At 45.9% G+C, this 18300-nt stretch overlaps 1 protein-coding gene across 4 annotated transcripts in view; it reads right to left on the reverse strand.

Annotated features, from left to right (window-relative positions):
- Positions 1-474: 474 nt before the first annotated feature.
- Positions 475-18300, reverse strand: part of ADGRB1 (adhesion G protein-coupled receptor B1) — a 259845-nt gene continuing 242019 nt past the window's right edge. For all 4 annotated transcript variants that reach the window (XM_083825567.1, XM_083825569.1, XM_083825568.1 and 1 more), the window contains 4 exons: positions 17079-17758; positions 16062-16097; positions 14482-14586; positions 475-2416 (listed from right to left, as the gene is read on the reverse strand). In XM_083825567.1, coding sequence (XP_083681693.1) covers positions 2219-2416; positions 14482-14586; positions 16062-16097; positions 17079-17758 — 1019 coding nt within the window. In that variant the 3' untranslated portion in view covers positions 475-2218. The remainder of the gene's footprint in view (positions 2417-14481; positions 14587-16061; positions 16098-17078; positions 17759-18300) is intronic.

An 18300-nucleotide genomic window follows, 5' to 3' on the forward strand; every position in this document is an offset into this window, starting at 1 on the left:
AATAATCTAAAATTGGACAATAATATCACAGTTTTTATAAATAATCATTTTCCCTATTTTTAACCTGTTTGGATTTTTAAAATTTTCTTTCCATCCATCATATTACACACTTAATGGCAAGGCAAATGCCACTGTCCTTAGAGATCAATAACCCAGGTGGCCCAACGGAAAGCCGACACAGAGATGTTTGCATGTCCAGCAACACCTCTCAGTGGGAGAAGCACAACTGGGGGCAGTGAATGTTTTACCTCTTGGATTCATAGCTTTTTCCTAAAAACGTTAAAATAATCATAATAATTAAAAAAAAAAAAAAAAAAAAAGAAGAAACCCAAACATGCAGTAATAACTCAGACCCTGATCAAGCTTTACTGCTGTCTGGCAGAATCCGGCCACTCACATCCAGAGGTTTGGCACCGCACGTCTCCAAAGCTGGGAGAGTTGTTCCAAATGTCAGACACTGTTGGGGATGATTAAAAAAAAAAAAAAAAGAAAGAAAGAAAGAAAGAAAGAAAAGGCTGCGTGGAATGCCAGTGGTATATTTTTTAATGATAAAAATATTGCACAACACTTTTTTGGGGTGAAATGTAGATAGCATTTTTTTTTTTTTTGTAAATAGCCTTGAGAAATGTCTAATGAAAAAAATATATATTGTTATTTTTTTCATGATGAAGTAAACAGAGCATTTTATGATGAGGAATGCCCCACGCTCCTGACCACTCCGCCTGTTCCTTCTTTTAGGATCACAAACCTGCCCACTGGCTCTAGGCAGTGGGGAGGGAGAAGAAGAGCCAGCGAGGGGACAAGAACCGAAGCCCAAAATGAACAAAGCAAAGCAAAACATTGCAAGCGAGAGGCAAAGGGGGCCGTGTGTTCCCACCATCCCAAACTTTCCACGGAGCAAGTTGCCTTCCACCTTCAGCAGGTGGCATCCTCACCCCATGCCTGCGCGGTCCTACGGCACAGAAAGGCATTCGAAACGACAAGAGCCAAAGAAAAGAAAGGTCTCGGGTTTCAAGTTCTCTTTTTATTGAAGAAAAGAAAAGAAGAAGGAAAAAAATAGATTATTTTTTTGTTTGTTTGTTTCCAAGTGGACGTTATTCATGTTGTCAGTTTGTCTCAATGTCCTAAGGCAACATCTCTGTATACCAAATATCTCCAGGTACATCGGTGGATCTGTCTTTCCCTCTTTCTCTCTCTGCCTTCCAGGGAGGGGCAGCTTGGAACAAATCTGAGTCCGAAAGCAAGGAAAAGTAACACAAAAAAAAAAAAAAAAAGGATGAGGCCAAGCAGACCTTTGCAAGGCCTGTGCTGAGTTTATCTATGTAACAGTCAATGAAATGACCTACATTCGTCTTGGTGGTCTCTTTTTCTAACACCTTCAACCCTCTCCCTGGAGACGGGGCGAGCAGGTTTTGGAGGTGGTTCCTTCCTCCTGTGCTTGGCCCACTCCTCGGGGCGCACAGGAGCTCCACCACTGGGGGGTTGAGAGGAGAAAGCCCCACCTTACCTCTCCACCTGAGCCGTGGGTGACAGTGACTCTCGCCCACCACGTCCCCCCTGGTCCCCATACGGACCCGCAGCGGAGACGCGAGGTCGCGGGGTGGCACAGAGAAGTGGGGGCGTCTTCTTGGCCACCTCTGGGCACATCCCGGCTCCTTCGTTCTCAGACAAGCTGGTGAGGGAGAGGTGGGGAGCGAGGACTGGCAAGGGATGCCACAGCCCCTCAAGGCTGGGTCTCCTCCAGGACCTCCAGCCGGACCGCACCGCTGGCATCACCTCTTGCGCTCCCCAAACAACCTCGATCTTCTCGGCCCTTCGTGGTGGCTGCTGGCTGTCCTTCTGCACCTCCTGGTGGCAAAGCAGGAAGGCTCCCGGCGTGTGGCAGCGGCCCCAAAGCATCCACAGGGCTCTTCCCCAGCAGCTCCTCCCCACCCTCTGCCTCCTCCTCGCTTTCTTCCAGGCTCACTTCTTCTCCAGTCCTACCTGGGAAAGCTCATGTTGTCCTGAACCTACAGCTACTATACTCTATAAAGTAATATTTCCCCTCTCTGCTGAGAACAATACAAAAGTTACTCCGTCTTACCAAAGGTTTCAAAAGAAACCAAACACTTCTCTCGCTCGGTTCCGATTTAATTTAATCATTTCTTTAAAACGTGGTTTTGTTTGTTTGTTTCGTTTGTTTTCCGGAAAAAAAAAAGTCCCTTTCTTCCCTTTCTGCTCAGACCTCCGTCTGAAGGTCAATAATGTCTTGTCCCACCAGAGGGATGGTGGCCCCTGTTTTCTCCCACTCTACAGTTTTTAGTTCTAGGGGAGACTGTGCCACAGGTTCGATGTCCTTTTTAACCCATGACGGTGGGGACTGGACTTTCCTGATTCCTTCCCAGGGTCTCTTGTTTGGTGTCTGCTGTTTTTCTTGCTGCAAGAGGAGGAAGGAATAGGAAAGGAGAGAGAGAAAAAAAAAAAACACAAGAGAATGAGGTTAGTGCCCATTTAATGCACGCCATTTTTTTGCCTTCCTTACTCTTACATCAAAGTCAATTTTTCCCATGAAACTCATGATCTGAGATAACATGGGATTTCAGTGAGATTTGCACTCAGTGTTTAATTGACTATTTTCAGGAAGAAAATCTAACTTTTTTTTTTTTTTTCCCATTGTTATCTCTAACATAATGCCTAGATACTTCAGCTTTCAGCTGTGGCTTTTGCCACTAACAACTCCAACGAAAAAGTGCAAATGCTTTTAAGAACTTAAAATCTTTTCCTATTTCTTCAGGAAATCCCCACATGAAAATTCAGATTATGATGAGGTCTGTTTGAACGTACACCAACTGCATCTCATATAGATGGGATGCTCATCATGTGGCCCAGCTATTTACTGCCAACTACTTTGGCAGTGAACCCATGCTGTTTGATGGGCTGGATTGTCAGCTCTGAGGCTAAAAACATTTGCAACAACTCTACACCAAGCCTTCGAGGCTTTATTGTCGGGTATTAGCCCACTGCCCTGCCAGCATCCCACCGTGGACATCAGTCTAGAGAGTTTCTGCTGGTATGCACCAAGACTGGGGAGAGCTGGGGCTCTATAAAATGGGGGAACTCTTCAGTAAGGATATGAAGGGGAGTCCATGCAAAGGTTTTAAATGAGCTGTTCCACTAAGCTTCTGTCCCCCACGAGGAGCAATGCTTTTCACAGTTAATTATCCTCACAAAACACTCCAGCACTTAGTTAAGAAAAGCTTCCCTGCATGTGACAGGAGCACAGAGCCCTTCCGAGCCACCTGCCAAAGGGAAAAAGTGGAAGCTAGCAGAAAGGGTGGGAGGAAAGGCAGTTGCATGGGGGGTGACAAGGAGAGAAGAACTCAAAGGAGATACGCATGCAGCTCACATGCAGCCCAGGACGTGCCACAGCTCGATGCTGTCACCAGCATATATTGATGAGGGGAGAGGAGGCCGCACACAGACTGTGGTATCACAATTGCACAGCAGGATGCAGCAGAGATCACTGCAGCCCCATAGGAAACCTAAACACCCAGCTGCTACAAATCCTCCTGCCTTGGGTTCTGAGTTTGTCCCTTCCTTCAGGCAGCCTGTGATTTATCCCACTCCACGCAGCGGTGACGATGGAGAAGGCATTGCACCTTCATCCCAGCGGGGAGGGCTTCCATCCTATCACCCAACCCACAAATTCTCCTTTTTCAGACTTTCACCCTTCATGTAAGGTGTGTTTGAAGCTGTCCCTGCAGCTGCCCATGGGAATAAGGCTCTGGGTCGTTTGGTGGACTTGGAGTGATGAATGTGGGAACCAGGTAAACCCGGTCCTCACTTCAATGGGAAGTGAAGGTACTCTGAAATTGTATTTGTTTTATTTCAAAGGGAGAAAAAATAACTTTTAAAAAAGGCCTTGTATTGTTCAGAGGAGAGCAAAACGTTTCAGTTTTTGAATCCTGCAGCTGTGGTTTTCATTAAACCCTATGACACACAGCTGCTCTTATGCCGTGTGTTATTCTTACTTTATTCCATGATGTAGCACGATGCTGATTAACAGCAATAGGATGGAAAAGGTGATACAATTGCTGACTTACTCCATTATCTATTTTGGAACTCATTTAAGAAACACTGTTACTAAAACCTGAAACCTTTTCATCTCTGTGTGTGTTTTAATGAGACAAGTTTGAGATTCCCTGAAGTGCAACTTTTACCTATGGTGGTTTTGCGGTCCATTAGTCTGCCATGGAAAGATGCGGTGAGCAGGTACACAAAAAGACAAAAGCACAAATAGAACAAAAACTGAAATGAAACTACAAGTTTCCCAAAAGATGAAGAACAAAAAGCGTAGCCAGAGAAGCTCTTTCCAATGAAAAATATTTTGTTTTCTCTCACTACTGTTGTAGTGCCCCAAGTTTTCAAAGTTACTGATGTCTACAGCTGTGTTATTTAACAGAGAGCAGCACAAATGATCGTATGTAAAGCTCATAAATAATTCCATCTTTCCTCTCAAGTGAAAGCCCTTCTTTGATGGCATTATTTACGGCCACCTTCAGCAGCAGGTCTTTCTATTTCCAAGCAATCTCTGTTTTGACAGTCCCTCCATCTGCCACACTCCTGACCTTCATGCTGTGAAGATGCACCCAGACCTGATCGTGTTCACTGGGCGTGATTGGCAAACCTCGCAGCTGGTCTTGTAACGGGCTGCTTTTGAGCTACGGAGTGAGAGCAGCTGCAAATCCAGATAGGGAACAGAAATTGGAAATAAAACCAACAATAAAACAAAACAAAAAAACAATTACAAGTTCAGATCCACAACAGCGACCTCTGATCGGATCTGTCACTGAGGGACAAGACCTAAGGGTTGCAATAATAACTCGATCGTGATAAAAATGGATGCTAAATGTTGGGATTTATTAAGAAAGGATAAATGTTGGGAATTAGTAGGAAGAGAATGAAACTGAAAACTATCAAAACATCACTGTGACAGCTCACAACTTCACTGGGCACTTGCATCTTGCCTATGATGTGCTCTCTGTAGGCTTCCTGATAGACCTCCCTCAAAAAGGCTACAGTGGAAGTTATGAGGGTGCACACTTCACAGCCACAAACTTATTGAGCACATTTAGGAGGAAGGATTACACAGGCTAAGAATTTTCAGCATTGAAAAGCGATGGCACATGGACCTGATAGAGGTCTGTGTTGCTTCTTGATGGTAGGAACAGATCACTGATGGCAGTGACCGTCTCTTCCAAGACAAGAGCTACTACTCTGAGCACAGAGTGCTGGAGGCACTAAGGGTTGCTTTTTGAGGATGAACTGCCACGTGCCTGCCCTGCTCTTGTTTTCCCAAGCTGCTTTAGACTCTGCCGGGGAGAGAAGGAAGGGCCAGACCGTCCCTGGGTCAGACCTGGTGCAGTGGTTCCCATCCAGCTTATCAGCGATGGGTTATCTAGCAATGCCCAGGGAGGTTGTTGAGTCTCCTTCTCTGGAGATATTCAAGGGCTGTCTGGATGCCTACCTGGGCAACCAGCTCTAGGGAACCTGCTTTGGCAGGGGGGTTGGACTCAATGATCTCTTGAGGTCCCTTCCAACCCCTATAATTCTGTGATTCTGTGTGATTCTGAGATCTCAGGGAGCATGGTTGTGCCCCAGGGACTGAGAATTTGGTGCCCAGTCTCTGCGGAGAACTGAGCAGGTTCGGTGCCATCAGCTGGCCTGGGCTCTGGCACGGAGGCTGGGAAGCAGCAGAAAACCTTCTCCTCTTGGCAACTGCCACCCTGAGAAGGGGTAGCAGGCTCCTGGGAACAGTGCCCTTTTTCTTCCCCTCCATACGGGAAAGGTTTTTACTGTGTCCCAGCCACTTGAACGGCGTGTAGGAAATGCCACTGGGCTCCCGCGTCAGCTCTGGCACAGCTGCCCAGCCACACTGTGGGGTCTTAGCGGTCCTCATGGGCAGGAGAGAAAGCCTCCCAAGCACATAAAAGAATTCAAAAACTCAAGAGCGGGTTGTGTAATCTGGCTGTAAGAGGCACTGGTGCTGGCCCGGGGCCTGGTGCCTCGGAGACAGCCAGGAATGGGCCGAGACGGGAGCTGAAAGAAGCAGAGGCTGCACTGCCAATAACTCAGGGAGACAGAGCCTTTACTCCGGCCTGACACAGCCCAGGAGCTCCTTCCTGGCTGTTTGGGAGGGGAAAAATGTTCCTGGGTTCCTGGCTGGTGCCGGGATGGCAGGGCAGAGGGAGCCCCAGGCTTAAGGCTGGGGTAAAGCCTGCTGCATGGGGCAGGCAGGAGGCCTCCATCGCCCCGGTGGCATTTGGAGTCTCCTTTGCTCACCCGCAGCTTTTGTTTTGGCTGCACATCTTAAAGGCAAGGGAAGGGCTTTGGGATAGAAGGCATTTCAGAGGAAGTGCCAACATAACCCTACAAAACCCTACAAAAACCCTACAACCCTACAAAAACCCTAGAACCCTACAAAAACCCTTCAACCCTACAAAAACCCTTCAATCCTACAAAAACCCTACAACCCTACAAAAGCCCTACAACCCTACCAAAGACAGGGGTAAAGTGCATGTCCACCTAACGCTAGGCCTGGCAGACTGCAATGCTCCAGGGCTCCACGTGGCTATGTAAGGAGACGGTGAAAGGAGGAACCTCCCTGCCATGAGATCTTTTGCCCTTTGACTTTATGTTACCTTCAAGGACCAAACCTATGACCCCATCTGGCTTCAACTGGATCCAGGTGTAACTCCTTTGCTTAGGAGCTGTGGCAGTGCTGCATAAATATAGCATGGGAGACTGCCTGGATTTTTAAGAAACAGCTTTCATTTCAACACGTCAGTCAAAACCAACGAAATGTATGATCTGCTAAGCTCTCTCCTTTTTTTTTTTTTTTAATTTTTAATTTTAATACCCAAACTTAATGGTTACCCTGAATGACCTGAGGAGAAATTCAGTGCTCTCTACAGGGCACTCTGTGATAACTCCCCTAGAACAGCTACTCCCACGCTGTGTTCATCGCCTCTAGTGTTAACTCGAAGGATATTTCATGACCCAAATGGTCTCTCCCCATGACATTGATGACTCCAGGACCACAATGAAGTTATTCAGAGCATATAGCAGGGAATCTGAAAGATAAATGTGGTGCACGCTGTCTAATCCATCATTGGATCAATGTCAATGAAAAGTGATTAGAAAATGGGAAAGCTGTCTTGTGTTTTTTTTTTTTTTTACAGAATGATAAATTTTCTTTTCTTTGTTTGAAACAAGTTGTAGCTGAAATTACTTCTTTTTCTGCTACAGAACTTCAAAGACGACACTTTCTGTTGCTGTTCATTTAAGAGAAATGTGAAATAAAAGGAACTGGCTGGCTTAATTTAGAATTTTGTTTTGGAAAAAAAAAAAAAGAAATAATATGTGTTTTTAACTCGCATTGATGGAAATCAGTTAGAAAACTTGAAATATGCACTTGCTGGAGAAGAAAAGTATGTTTGCTGCTTCTGTACCATCTGAAGTTGAGATGGTCTGACCTGGAGGGTTGCTTTGAGCCAACCTAGAGGAACCATGCACAGCTGATGAGAACAGGCATTGAGGAGTTCTTGAAGACCCTTAAAAGTACCACTTTCCATAAACTCATGAATAGCTCCTTGCCTGAAGGTTGTGGAGAAAGCCAGGTGTCCCAGCAGCATGAGGAACAGGCTGTTCTCCAAGCTTCAACCATTAATCTATCCAGTGAACACACCATCCTTTTCTGCACAATTTCTATGGCCTACTGAGGAGTCCGCTGGTGGACACGGACACATGAGTGTTCCCCAAACTGCCAACATCAGTAAAGGCTCCCCCATACCTCAGAGGGGCAACCACAGATGCCATGAGGTGACCAAAAGCACCCAAAACATGATTCCTTACAGAGTCCTTTTCTTGATCCTTCTTGAACCTGTTGGTGGGCACTGAATGGTTTATGGAGCTGATGATACCTGGCTAGCATCAAAGGGCAAGGCACGAATTGGCTGTCAGCACAGAAGATGCTAGCAATAAAATGTCTTTTTCAGAAATTTTGATGCTTGATAGGTGGGATAGGGGTTATTGGATGATCTACAGGAGAAGGTGAACTGCTGAGTGATGGCGTGTGGGACAGCGGGCAGCTGACAGATGGTTTATGGGCGAATGAATTAAAGGTTGACATAATTTTCATAGCAGAATTTATCGTAGTAATTATTATACTTTATGTAGCATTCCTCCCTATAACACTTACTGTAATTTGTCTTTTAATAGTTGTCAATTAGCAGAGCCTTTAAAAAGTGCAGAGAGAATTAAACACGTGGCCCAGAGGAGACACCCCACCCGTAAGTGGAGCTTCCCTTGCAGAAGGACACGGTTTTCTAATTCCTCGGCGAGGAAAAGCCTGTGTTTGACCACCACCACAACCTCAGCCTACAGAAAGAGCTTCCCCTGGAGAGAAGCTGTATTTTCCCAGAGCTTCCAGCTTCTGAGCCAGTGTGAAGAAGCCCAGGTAGCCAGCGAGCAAGGGGATGAATTGTATCAAGCAGCAGAGCCTGCCAGGGAGGCACGCAGCCCTGACTAGCAATGAGCTACAGCACTGATCAATAGTCCTTTGCTCTGGCTCCTCTGATAGATGCCAAAGCAAGAGCTGGTGGGATGGGCACATCCTGCAGGTGTCTGAAGGGGAAAGCTTAGAAAAATCTCGATCCGAGAAGAGGAAAGTGAGTAATCCAGGCAGAAGCGGTGTAACAGAAATCAGGGGAAAGTCAGAGAATGGCAGGAAAAAAAAAACTTTTTTTTCACTGGGTTTGGAGAGATGGGACTGCATTTCAGAGCTGAGCTTAGAGCTGAATTAGGGAATGAGTCCAGCTCCTTTATGTGAGGTCCAGGACAGGGCTGCAGCCAAAGCAGAAGCCATTCAAGCCATAGGGAGCTGAGCGTAGTGAGCAGCTAATAAGTAAGAACAGTCAAAGCAGAGAAATGTGAAGAGCTCTGCACAGCACAGCTTTCGTTGACCTCTGCACAAATAAAGAGCTGCTGTTTGAAATGAATGCAAAGCCAGATGCTGGCAAGGAGAGAGGAATATGTATGTGATTCAAACTTCTCTAATGGAACTGGATTAAAGGGCTCCTGCCGAGGGGGAAGGCAGGAGTGTCACTTCCAATGCTTTCAAAGCTGGTGTTAAGCACAGAAGAAACAAAGCCCTGGCTTACCTTAAAGGCTGCAAAGCCTCCGCTTTCATACCATGCAGCTGCAGAGCATGGGGACCCTTCCTGACGTCCAGCCCAGGCGCTGGAGTCTCTTTAGCAATTAACTCGCAGGGAGGAGAAGCGTTGGAGATGTTTTACCCTGACAATACAGATCTGGGCAGGAAAATCTTTCGCGGGTGGTACAAAGGAGCTTGAAAGTAGCCACCATCCTGCTTTGATGTGGATGGTTCTTGGCTGAATGAATACAGAACTTGGGAAATATGCGTACGTATGGGGAAGGAGGGAAACAATCAAATGCTTGAGACAGGTAAAAGGCAGATTTTTAAACCAAGAAACAAACTTGCAAGGTTTCCAGCCACGGGATTATTCTTTTTTAAGCAATCAGGTGGCTAAAGCATGACTCAAGGTGATGGGAATGACCAGGAGGAACTCTGCTGTCTCACTCAGCACCAACCTAACCCTTCCATACGCATCCGTTTGGGCAGCAAAGTGTGCCTTAAAGCTGTTACGAAGAGATACCTGCGATCCTCAAGGCCTGGATGAATTCGGGCTGGCTGAGTCTCAATCCTGACTGAGGGGAGAGCAGAGGACCCAGCACCTGGAGCAGTCTGCAGGGTGCGCCCATCCCACCAGCACTCGCTTTGGCATCCAGCAGAGAAGCAAGACAGGACTATTGATCAGGACTACTTTTAAGACTCATTGTGGTGTTAAAAATGAAGGCTTGGTGGATCCCAGATGCTGAGAGCACTTTGAATTCTTTTAATTACTTAGGATGTGTGGTGTGGGTGGCTGTTTTATTATTTTTTTTATTATTATTATTTTTTTTAATGCAAATTCTGCTTTGGTTGTCTCCAAGCTTTTGGTTCCCTCCGTGCTTCCCGGCTACAAATAAGCTGTCTACAGAACAACTATTCAGACCCCTCAGATGTTTCAACATCTTATTGGTTCTCTGCTTGGGGTCTACACCAGTTCTCGGTTTGGTCTGGGATAATAAACTGGAAGGGGAACACTGTGAAACCTCCACACACAGGCTGGCCCCAAGGCAGCTGGCAGGATGAGCAAAGCAAACCCAGATGTCCCTGAGTCAAGTCCCTTTTGGGGGACAGACATAACCTGTCCCAAAATCCAGCATAAGAGGAGCAAAGGAGTCCTGCCAACAACCTTGCACCTTCCCTTTGGATTAGGGCAGATTTTACAAAAGTCCTCCCCATCTTCCTTGCCTCATCTGGTCTTGAAGACTGCAAGAGAGATAAAACTTACTGTAGCCCATGATAAGGTCATACAGAGGTCTATCAGTGCATTAAAAAATTGATTTTTCAACTTGCAGTTGTCAGATCTTGCTGTACGTCAGTCTGCTAATACTTTAATTTTATCATTCGCTAGCGTTGAAAAGTTAGATTTGGGTAATAGGGTCTACATCCCTGATTAGTTCTTAATGACACAAATGTGTGAAACTCACACCCGTACGGTGGTCTAGGCTTGAATGTCGGTGGATGTGTGGTCCTGAATGCTTTGAACAAGGATTCTGCTGGGCAATTTTAATCAGGAATAGCTGAGCATGCTTCCAATGGGAGCACTTTTATAGCTGAGGTTCATATATAAGAAAGTCCATGGAATATGGAATAAATTGAAAAAAATAGAACAGAAAAATCCAGGTTTGCTGTTCAGAGAAGGGCTTTACTGTGTTACTGTGCTCTGAGGCTCAGAGTTAGCTCAGCATTAGCAGTGTGCTTTGGTTTGCAGCAAAATTAACCGCAGCAAACACTGGTGCCACAGTGTTCCCTGGGAGCACGTTAAATATGGCCTGGCACTATTCCCGTTCTCCTAATTGCCTACCTCTGACACACCATCCTGGCAGCACTGCTCACAGTAGGATGATGACAGGCTGTGGGGACACCCCTAATCTTGGTGTGTTGTGGATTGGGCTCCAGATCTCTGCCATAGCCATTCTGACTTGTAGGGCTACGTGTGATGGCTAGTGGCAGCATTGATTATAGCCAAGAAAGCCTCCTAGGTGATTGGGGTAGGCTGTGCAACACCACAAGCTTTTACCAGGACAGCTTTTTTAGCTCCTGGCTGGGCCCGAGGCAGGATGCTCTGATGGTGTAAGGCTGTTCCTCTCAGAGCTGTACCCGGCACCTGGGCTGGTGTCACCCATCGTCACCCAGGGGAGCAGAGTCTTCTGCATCCCTTTTTGCCTTCTCGCTGTAGGAAACAGATCTTCCACCCCTGTGGCCTCCATGCAAAGGAGCAGAGAGGTGTAAGGAAAGGATTCCTTGGCTGCTGGGTGAGGGGAAAGCAGAATTCTTCCCCAAACCTGCCTCCATGTCTGTAGGATGAGAGCCAAGCCCAAAGGCACAAGTCAAGGCTGTCTTTGGTAGGGCTTGGGTCATTTTCAGCTCAGTAATGCCCTTCAGAAATGGATCTTGTAAAGGAGAAAAGCCAAACAGCTCAAACATGCAGGAGTCCCTGACGATGTTTCCAGCTCTGTCAGTAACTACTCTGGGTTGGTGGGTAAAGGGCAGTCTTCTTTACCTTTGAAGTGTACACTGCGGTAACACTTATCCAAAGTTTAAACATGTCAGTGTACTTGGAGAGGAAGAATATATGTGCTGGTACAAACCTTCAGATCTTTGCTGAAAAATCATGTTTTACAGCTTAACCTGGAGAAATCCTCAACAGTGAACAAGCATGATGGCTGAGTTTTCAATCCCCCTTCCTAAAGAGACAGATTTGTTGTTCCTCTTCCTCCCATTCCTCTGTTTATTCTAATTTAACAATGCAATAATTAATCTGAAATGAACTATGTATCTAGCATGATGGGATGATCAGTTTTGGCCAGAGAGCACTAGCATTTAAATCAAAAGCAAAAAAAAAAAACAAAAAACAAAAAACAACACAAACCAAACCCTAAACAGGGTCAGCACCATTCCTAGGAATTCGCAAAGGAAGTCTCTCTTCTATGCAGACATTTAGTTCAAGTCTCAGCGGCAGCTTTCTGACCTTGTAGTTGAAGGAGGAGAGATGAATTGCAAGAAGATTAGGAAAAGCATCGTGTCTTGGAAAGGGCTTAGGACAATGGGACATGCTGCCAGGAGAGGCTGGGAAACTGCCAGGGTTGGAGAGAGGCTTGGTGGCTTGACTTTGTGGTTGCTTATTCAAAAGTGAAATCAAAGATACAGCAATGCAGGCAGATGGACTAGACCCAGTAAAGATCCCTTCTGCTCTATGCATGAAAGAGTTCAAGGGCATTCCAGGAGCCTTCTGACCTTGTTCATGCCCACAAGGCAAGGAGTTTCCTACTGGTGAAGGGATGTGTTTGGAGTCATGCGTTAGGAAAAGGTTTGGGACTGGTCTACAACGCTCTTCAACACAAAATGAAAGCCAGACTTACGCTAGCGTTAGTTTTATCACTTCCACCAGAAGAAACACTCCATCGTTTTATAACCTAAACACGCATAAAAGAGAAACATTTCTTTTGTTGTTACTTTAATCCCTGATATTCCCAGTTTGCCTTCTCAAGGCAAGCTGAAGATAGGACGTGATTTCCAGTGTGGTCCCCCATAGCAAATGGCAGAAAAAGGGGTGAAGAAAGATATTTCTTTTCCTTTGTATCGCCTTGGATGTTACTAAACCCATACCCACTACTTACTTGCCCATGCTGCAAGCTCCCCCTCCCAGACAACATCCAAGGGAAATTCACAACTTGAAAAAGACTCAGTCAATATGCAGAGGCCACCTTCACAGCTTCTTTCCAGCAGTTCAAAGATCTTTGATGCTGACTCTGGCAACTTTAATTCTAGATAGATTTAGATATATCTCTGAAATGCCCAAAACATCTCAATCTATAAAACTCTCCTGCAAACATACCATAGATTAGCTTTTACATGGTACTTAGGCATTTCTGATTCTTACGGCTATGGCATACCTAAATAAAAAAATGCACAGAGCTGAAACTCAGTGAAATGCGTTGGGATTTTAGGCCAACACAGTCTTCTTTGATCTGAGCCTCTCTGCTAGATTTGGTATTCCACTTATTCTGTAACACTGGGCAGCCCATAATGACACCTTGCCACGCTCAATAAAAATAGGATTTGCTGGGACCACGTCTCCAGAGCTCAGCGCAGCTATGCTGCGAGATCTGAATGCAGACCAAAGGCTCTGCAGTGCTCTGCTTCGACAAAGAATCAAACTAAATCTCTTACTCAGCCACCCTCTGCACTCTGGTTTTGTCTCTAAGCCTGTCCCATCCAAATAAGCCCTCCTTGACCATTCTGCAGGTGACTGTGCCTCCTGGATCTGACTTTGTTTGCAAATGACCAAGACTAAATAGCTCACCTTGCTCCACTCTTTGAGGGAGGGCACAACCCAATTTTCATTTCTTCCTGCCAGCCTGACTACTGCTTGTTTTTTTTCTCTTTTGCTGCAGCAGATACACTTCCCTCACCTCCCTTTTAGTTAGCACGCAGTCACCAAGACGTGGTGCCACCATTACAGCTTAAATCCCATCACTGTGGCTTTTCTAAATAGCTATGCCCATCACTGCCACCTTGGTCTCCTGCAGGGACAGAAAATTCTGTTGCATTATTACCTTAAAGGAGGCTACAGTGAGGTGGGGACCGGATATTCTCCCAAACACCAAGTGATAAGATGAGGGGAAATGGCCTTGAGTTGTATTAGGGAAGGTTTAGGTTGGATAATAGGAGAAATTTATTTACTGAAAGAGTTGTATGACATTGGAACAGGCTGCCCAGGGAAGTGGTGGAGTCACCTACCCTGGAGGTCTTCAAGAAAGGTGTAGATATAGAATTCAGTAGCATGGTTTAGTGGTGGACTTTAGTACTAGGTTAAAGGTTGAACTAGATGATCTTAGAGGGCTTTCTCAACCTGAATTGATTCCTGCTGCCCCTGCCTTCTGCACTCTCCTCTTTCCACCTCGATTTCTCCAAGGCTGTTCTGATTTCCAGTTCCTAGCTATGAGTAGAGGCATGCGGCAAAGGACAGACACAAACATGGGGAACAGACAAAGACACAGAAACACAGATCCTATATATGAATGGACATGAGGACAGACTTTCTCCACCTGGGTTGCTGCCCACTCTGTAGAGAAGCTAGTGGTACCTTTGTGGCTCTCTGTGTACCGTGTAGTGCATGTGTTGTTGTTGCAATGTGCACAGACATAAGCTCAAGGTAAGGCACTCAGTGAGGGCTCCCAAACTTTCCTGTGCTCCTGCTGGCACTAAATAGCTCCAGGAGGTGATGGTGCTGGGTGTGTGTGACTAACCTTGCTGTCCGTTGTTGGAGACTCCTTCTCCTTCTCTGCGTGCTGGAGTTTTCTGTTCAGGTCTTGGAACATGTCTTGGTGACGTTTTCTTGTGTGCATGATTTTCTGGAGAAAACAGAAGGGCCACAGGTCAGCAAACCCTACCCAGCTGTACAAAACCATCATTTCCTCCCCCCAAGTTACATATATTATTAAAACCTAGATCTGTCTCCCTGTAGGTGAAATCTAGCCTGCCTAAAACAGCTTCAAAGTTCACCGAGGACCCAGTGTAACTCTGCCTTTGATTTCAGGATAAGATGGGATAATTTTTGAACTTATGGTTGCCCCAAACCTGCACCTGCCAAATGTTTATGCTGCAAAATTTGTGCTTGGCTGGCACTGGTCTACCAGCTTGATCCAGGAAGCTTTGCTGACCTTTCTTGATTGCTGACCCCATGCCCTCACTCTGTTCAGAGCGTGCCTCCTTGGCAAACATGTTCAGAGCTTATCTGAATGTGTAGCATTTAAGCGAAAGAAGTTCTAGCAGAAATTACTTCGCAATTTCCTTTTTCATTGCATTTTGGCTGTTCTGCATCTCACTTCTACCTTCGACTGCCCAGGAGATGCAGGACCATGGTTTAGAAGGCCTTCCCTTTGCGTGTAAGAGCACGGTGAAGATTGCTTGTGCTCTGCCAAGTGCTTTATAACTGGAGAAGCTGGCTTACAAAGTTTGGGACCAACATGAAATATCAGCTCAGATGTACTCACTGTGCCTCAGTTTCACACCGAACTCATAGCCCTGAGCTCCGAAGTGGTTCTAGCATTAGAGGCAACTCCTCATGGCCCCTTAACATAACTTATTTTGGAATAAGGCAGCAGCTTTGAAGGGAAAGCACGGCTCTGCAGCCACAGAAGCCATGATCTGACTCGGGAGGCCTGCACCAGCTCCCAGTAGCCACACAGACCCTTTGTGGAGCACTGGCTCTTTCAAAGCTTTCCACTTTGTGCCTCAGATATGAGGTCAGACACGTCCCTACGTACAGTACAGACAAATACTTGTTCCTCCCAGGCAGATTCTGTGAGGTTCATTAATAGGTGTGAAAGACCAGGTTTGATGATGTGCTGTGACAGTGCAGACACATTACCTGCCTTTCTGTTAAGCAGCAGAGCTCTGGCACAAAAGACAAGGCATTTTAGGTCACCAAGCAAAACATGTACTTGTGCTTCCCAAACAGGAACATGGCGCAGCCACCTGTAGCACCTTATCAGCTTTCCACAAGCGGTTTGTTCACAGAAGAGATGCTACAGGCCTTGTGCACCCTGACATAGGATCTTGATTTACAAATGTTTACGCAGAAGCAGCTGCTCCATAAATCAAGCACGAACCAATATAAATCACCCTTTGGTTTAGCTGAACAGGGTAAGCCTTACTAGGCAGCCAGCACAGCTCTTTCAACCCACCATTTTCAACCCCCTGAAGCAGTTCTTTGGCAAAGGCTGCACTCCTGAAAAGATGCCAGAAAAAAAAAAAAAAAAAAAAAAGGTATTTCTCTTTCTTACCCTACCCATCAAGAACCACACTCAGAAAAGGATGTACTCACCTCAAAATCTAGCTCTGCATACCGGGATTTCCGTCTCTGGGGATTCAAAAGAAAAAGAGAGGTGGGTGATGGTTAGTAAGCAATTGATGCTGGTGGCTGGGCACAGACTGAACCACACAGTAGATAAAACAGAGAGGTTCTTTCTCTTTTTCCTTTTTCCACCACTTTAAATATGTTTCTCTGGCTGTTCCTAATGTGAAGTGCCATTAGAGGGATCCCTCACAAAACCACAGAGCCCCAAGGAGGGCTGAACATGGAATTTTGGCTAATTCAAGCCTTTGTCTGAGTTAGGAGCTTGCAGGTGAGTCATAGAATGGGAAGCAAATAGAGATGCTCAGCCAACTGATCTAGTACAGCTTTTGACCACCAATCAGTACAGACTGAAATTTGGGCAGCAGTGGCCAAGACCTGCTCTCTGACAACAGGCAAAAAAAGGGCCAGGTGCTGAGAAGTACAAAAGCTAGGACAGACAGACATCAGTGTAAGAGGTACCGACTAGGGAGAACTGCTCATATATGTCCTGAGTTATCACGGGTCAGAAAGAGAGGTCTGCACTTATGTAAAATCTCTGACATCTCTTTGATGCTAAGAGAGTTGTGGGGCATGCCTTAAGGACATTTTACATTCGCAATCACGAGGATTTTCTCAACTGTATCATGACTGAAGCCATCAAAATGGGAAGAAGAGGAAGAAGATAGAAGGAGGAAAGGTAATGCAAGCCATGTGCCTTGCATTAAAGTTAACAGTCTTTGACAAGCCAAAGTTTTGATTTGACTTTGCATTGCCTGTAGGGCAAAAGACAGGCCATCAAGAAATGGACTGTGGCTTTGTAAGTAACGATTTTAAAAATTAAATTACAAAATGGTATCACCTGCCGGGGTTCCCTCAGAGTAATGTAATACTGGAACTAAACAGGGGGCTGCATTTGCCCTGGGACTCCTCTCTCAAAACATCTGGTGTGGCCATCATCAGGGCATCATCATGAGCTGGGAACAACACAGGGATTCACATGCTCACCTCCAAGGAGCTCATGGAGAGGGTGGAGACGGTCTCACTCTTGGACACCACACCTGAGTTCCCTGAGTCTCCTGTGTCACACAGGCTGTTGGGAATCTGTGACTCATTGGAGATATTCTGTGGGGGCAGCTGCTGCTGCTGTTGTACCATGGAGGAACCCTGCACCTCACTGCAAGTCATGGTCACAGGCTCCCGTGGAGGACTCTTGACAACAAAGCCTGGGTCAGTAGCCATACTGAGGTGGATCAGCCTTGTCTGGGGCATCTGGTCAATATTGATGCTGTATTTGCTCTCGTCCTTGGGTGGTTTGGCCCGTAAGGTAGACGTGTTGGTAGGCAGAATGACATAGCTGGTGTCCAGCGTTTGTTCTTGGGCCCGGGAGAGTTCTGAGTCCAACTTCTTGAAGATGTCCCCATCACAGATGTAGATGGATTTGGGCGGCTGGTTCTTGTCCTTCTTCAGGGTGAGACTGTGATTGCTGAACTCATTCAGGTTGATGGCCCCCAGGTAGTGCGGGGAGCCCTGCAGATGCATCTTGGAGACGTTGGCTGGAAGACTGTTAAAGTTTGAGGACCCCTTCTGGTGATTGAGTTTCAATTTCTCCTCATCCTGTAGTGATGGGCGCTTCAGCGTTCCTGTGATGGTTGAGGTCCTGCAGGTGGTGATGTCTTTATTAAGCACTAGGGAGACAGACAAGTATCCTTAGCACCTCACCTCACCTTTTTTTAACACATCAATACACCGACCACAGTCACACCATGCTAGCATGTTCCCTTGGACCTCTCAGAAGCAGACTACAGAGGTCAAACAATTTAATACAGTTCTTTGTTGCTGTTGTGGTGGTTGTTTTCCTTCTAGTGCAGGATGCTGAAGGCAAAACTAAAACTAGGGAGGAAAAAAGATCCCTCATTTTAAGAGAATTCTGCGTGCTGAGAATTTCCCAACCCAGTCATGGCCAAAACTCCAGAGTACACCAACACATATAATCAGAGTGATAACACTATCTCAAAAAGCAAATACACGTATAGAGCTAGTTAGCACATATAACTTATACATAACATGTCACTAGCCTATAGTTGAGCAGGTTGTTTCATGTAGAAGATTGATTTCATGTCAGAAAGGATTTTGAATCAGAAAATAGCTGAAATGCAACATTATCGACAGCTCATTTTTTTTCTTCTTAATATATATTATTATTATTTTTTAATTTGCTGAACTGCTT

This window comes from Anser anser, assembly GCF_964211835.1.
Source record: "Anser anser genome assembly, chromosome: 2".
Taxonomy (NCBI): domain Eukaryota; kingdom Metazoa; phylum Chordata; class Aves; order Anseriformes; family Anatidae; genus Anser; species Anser anser.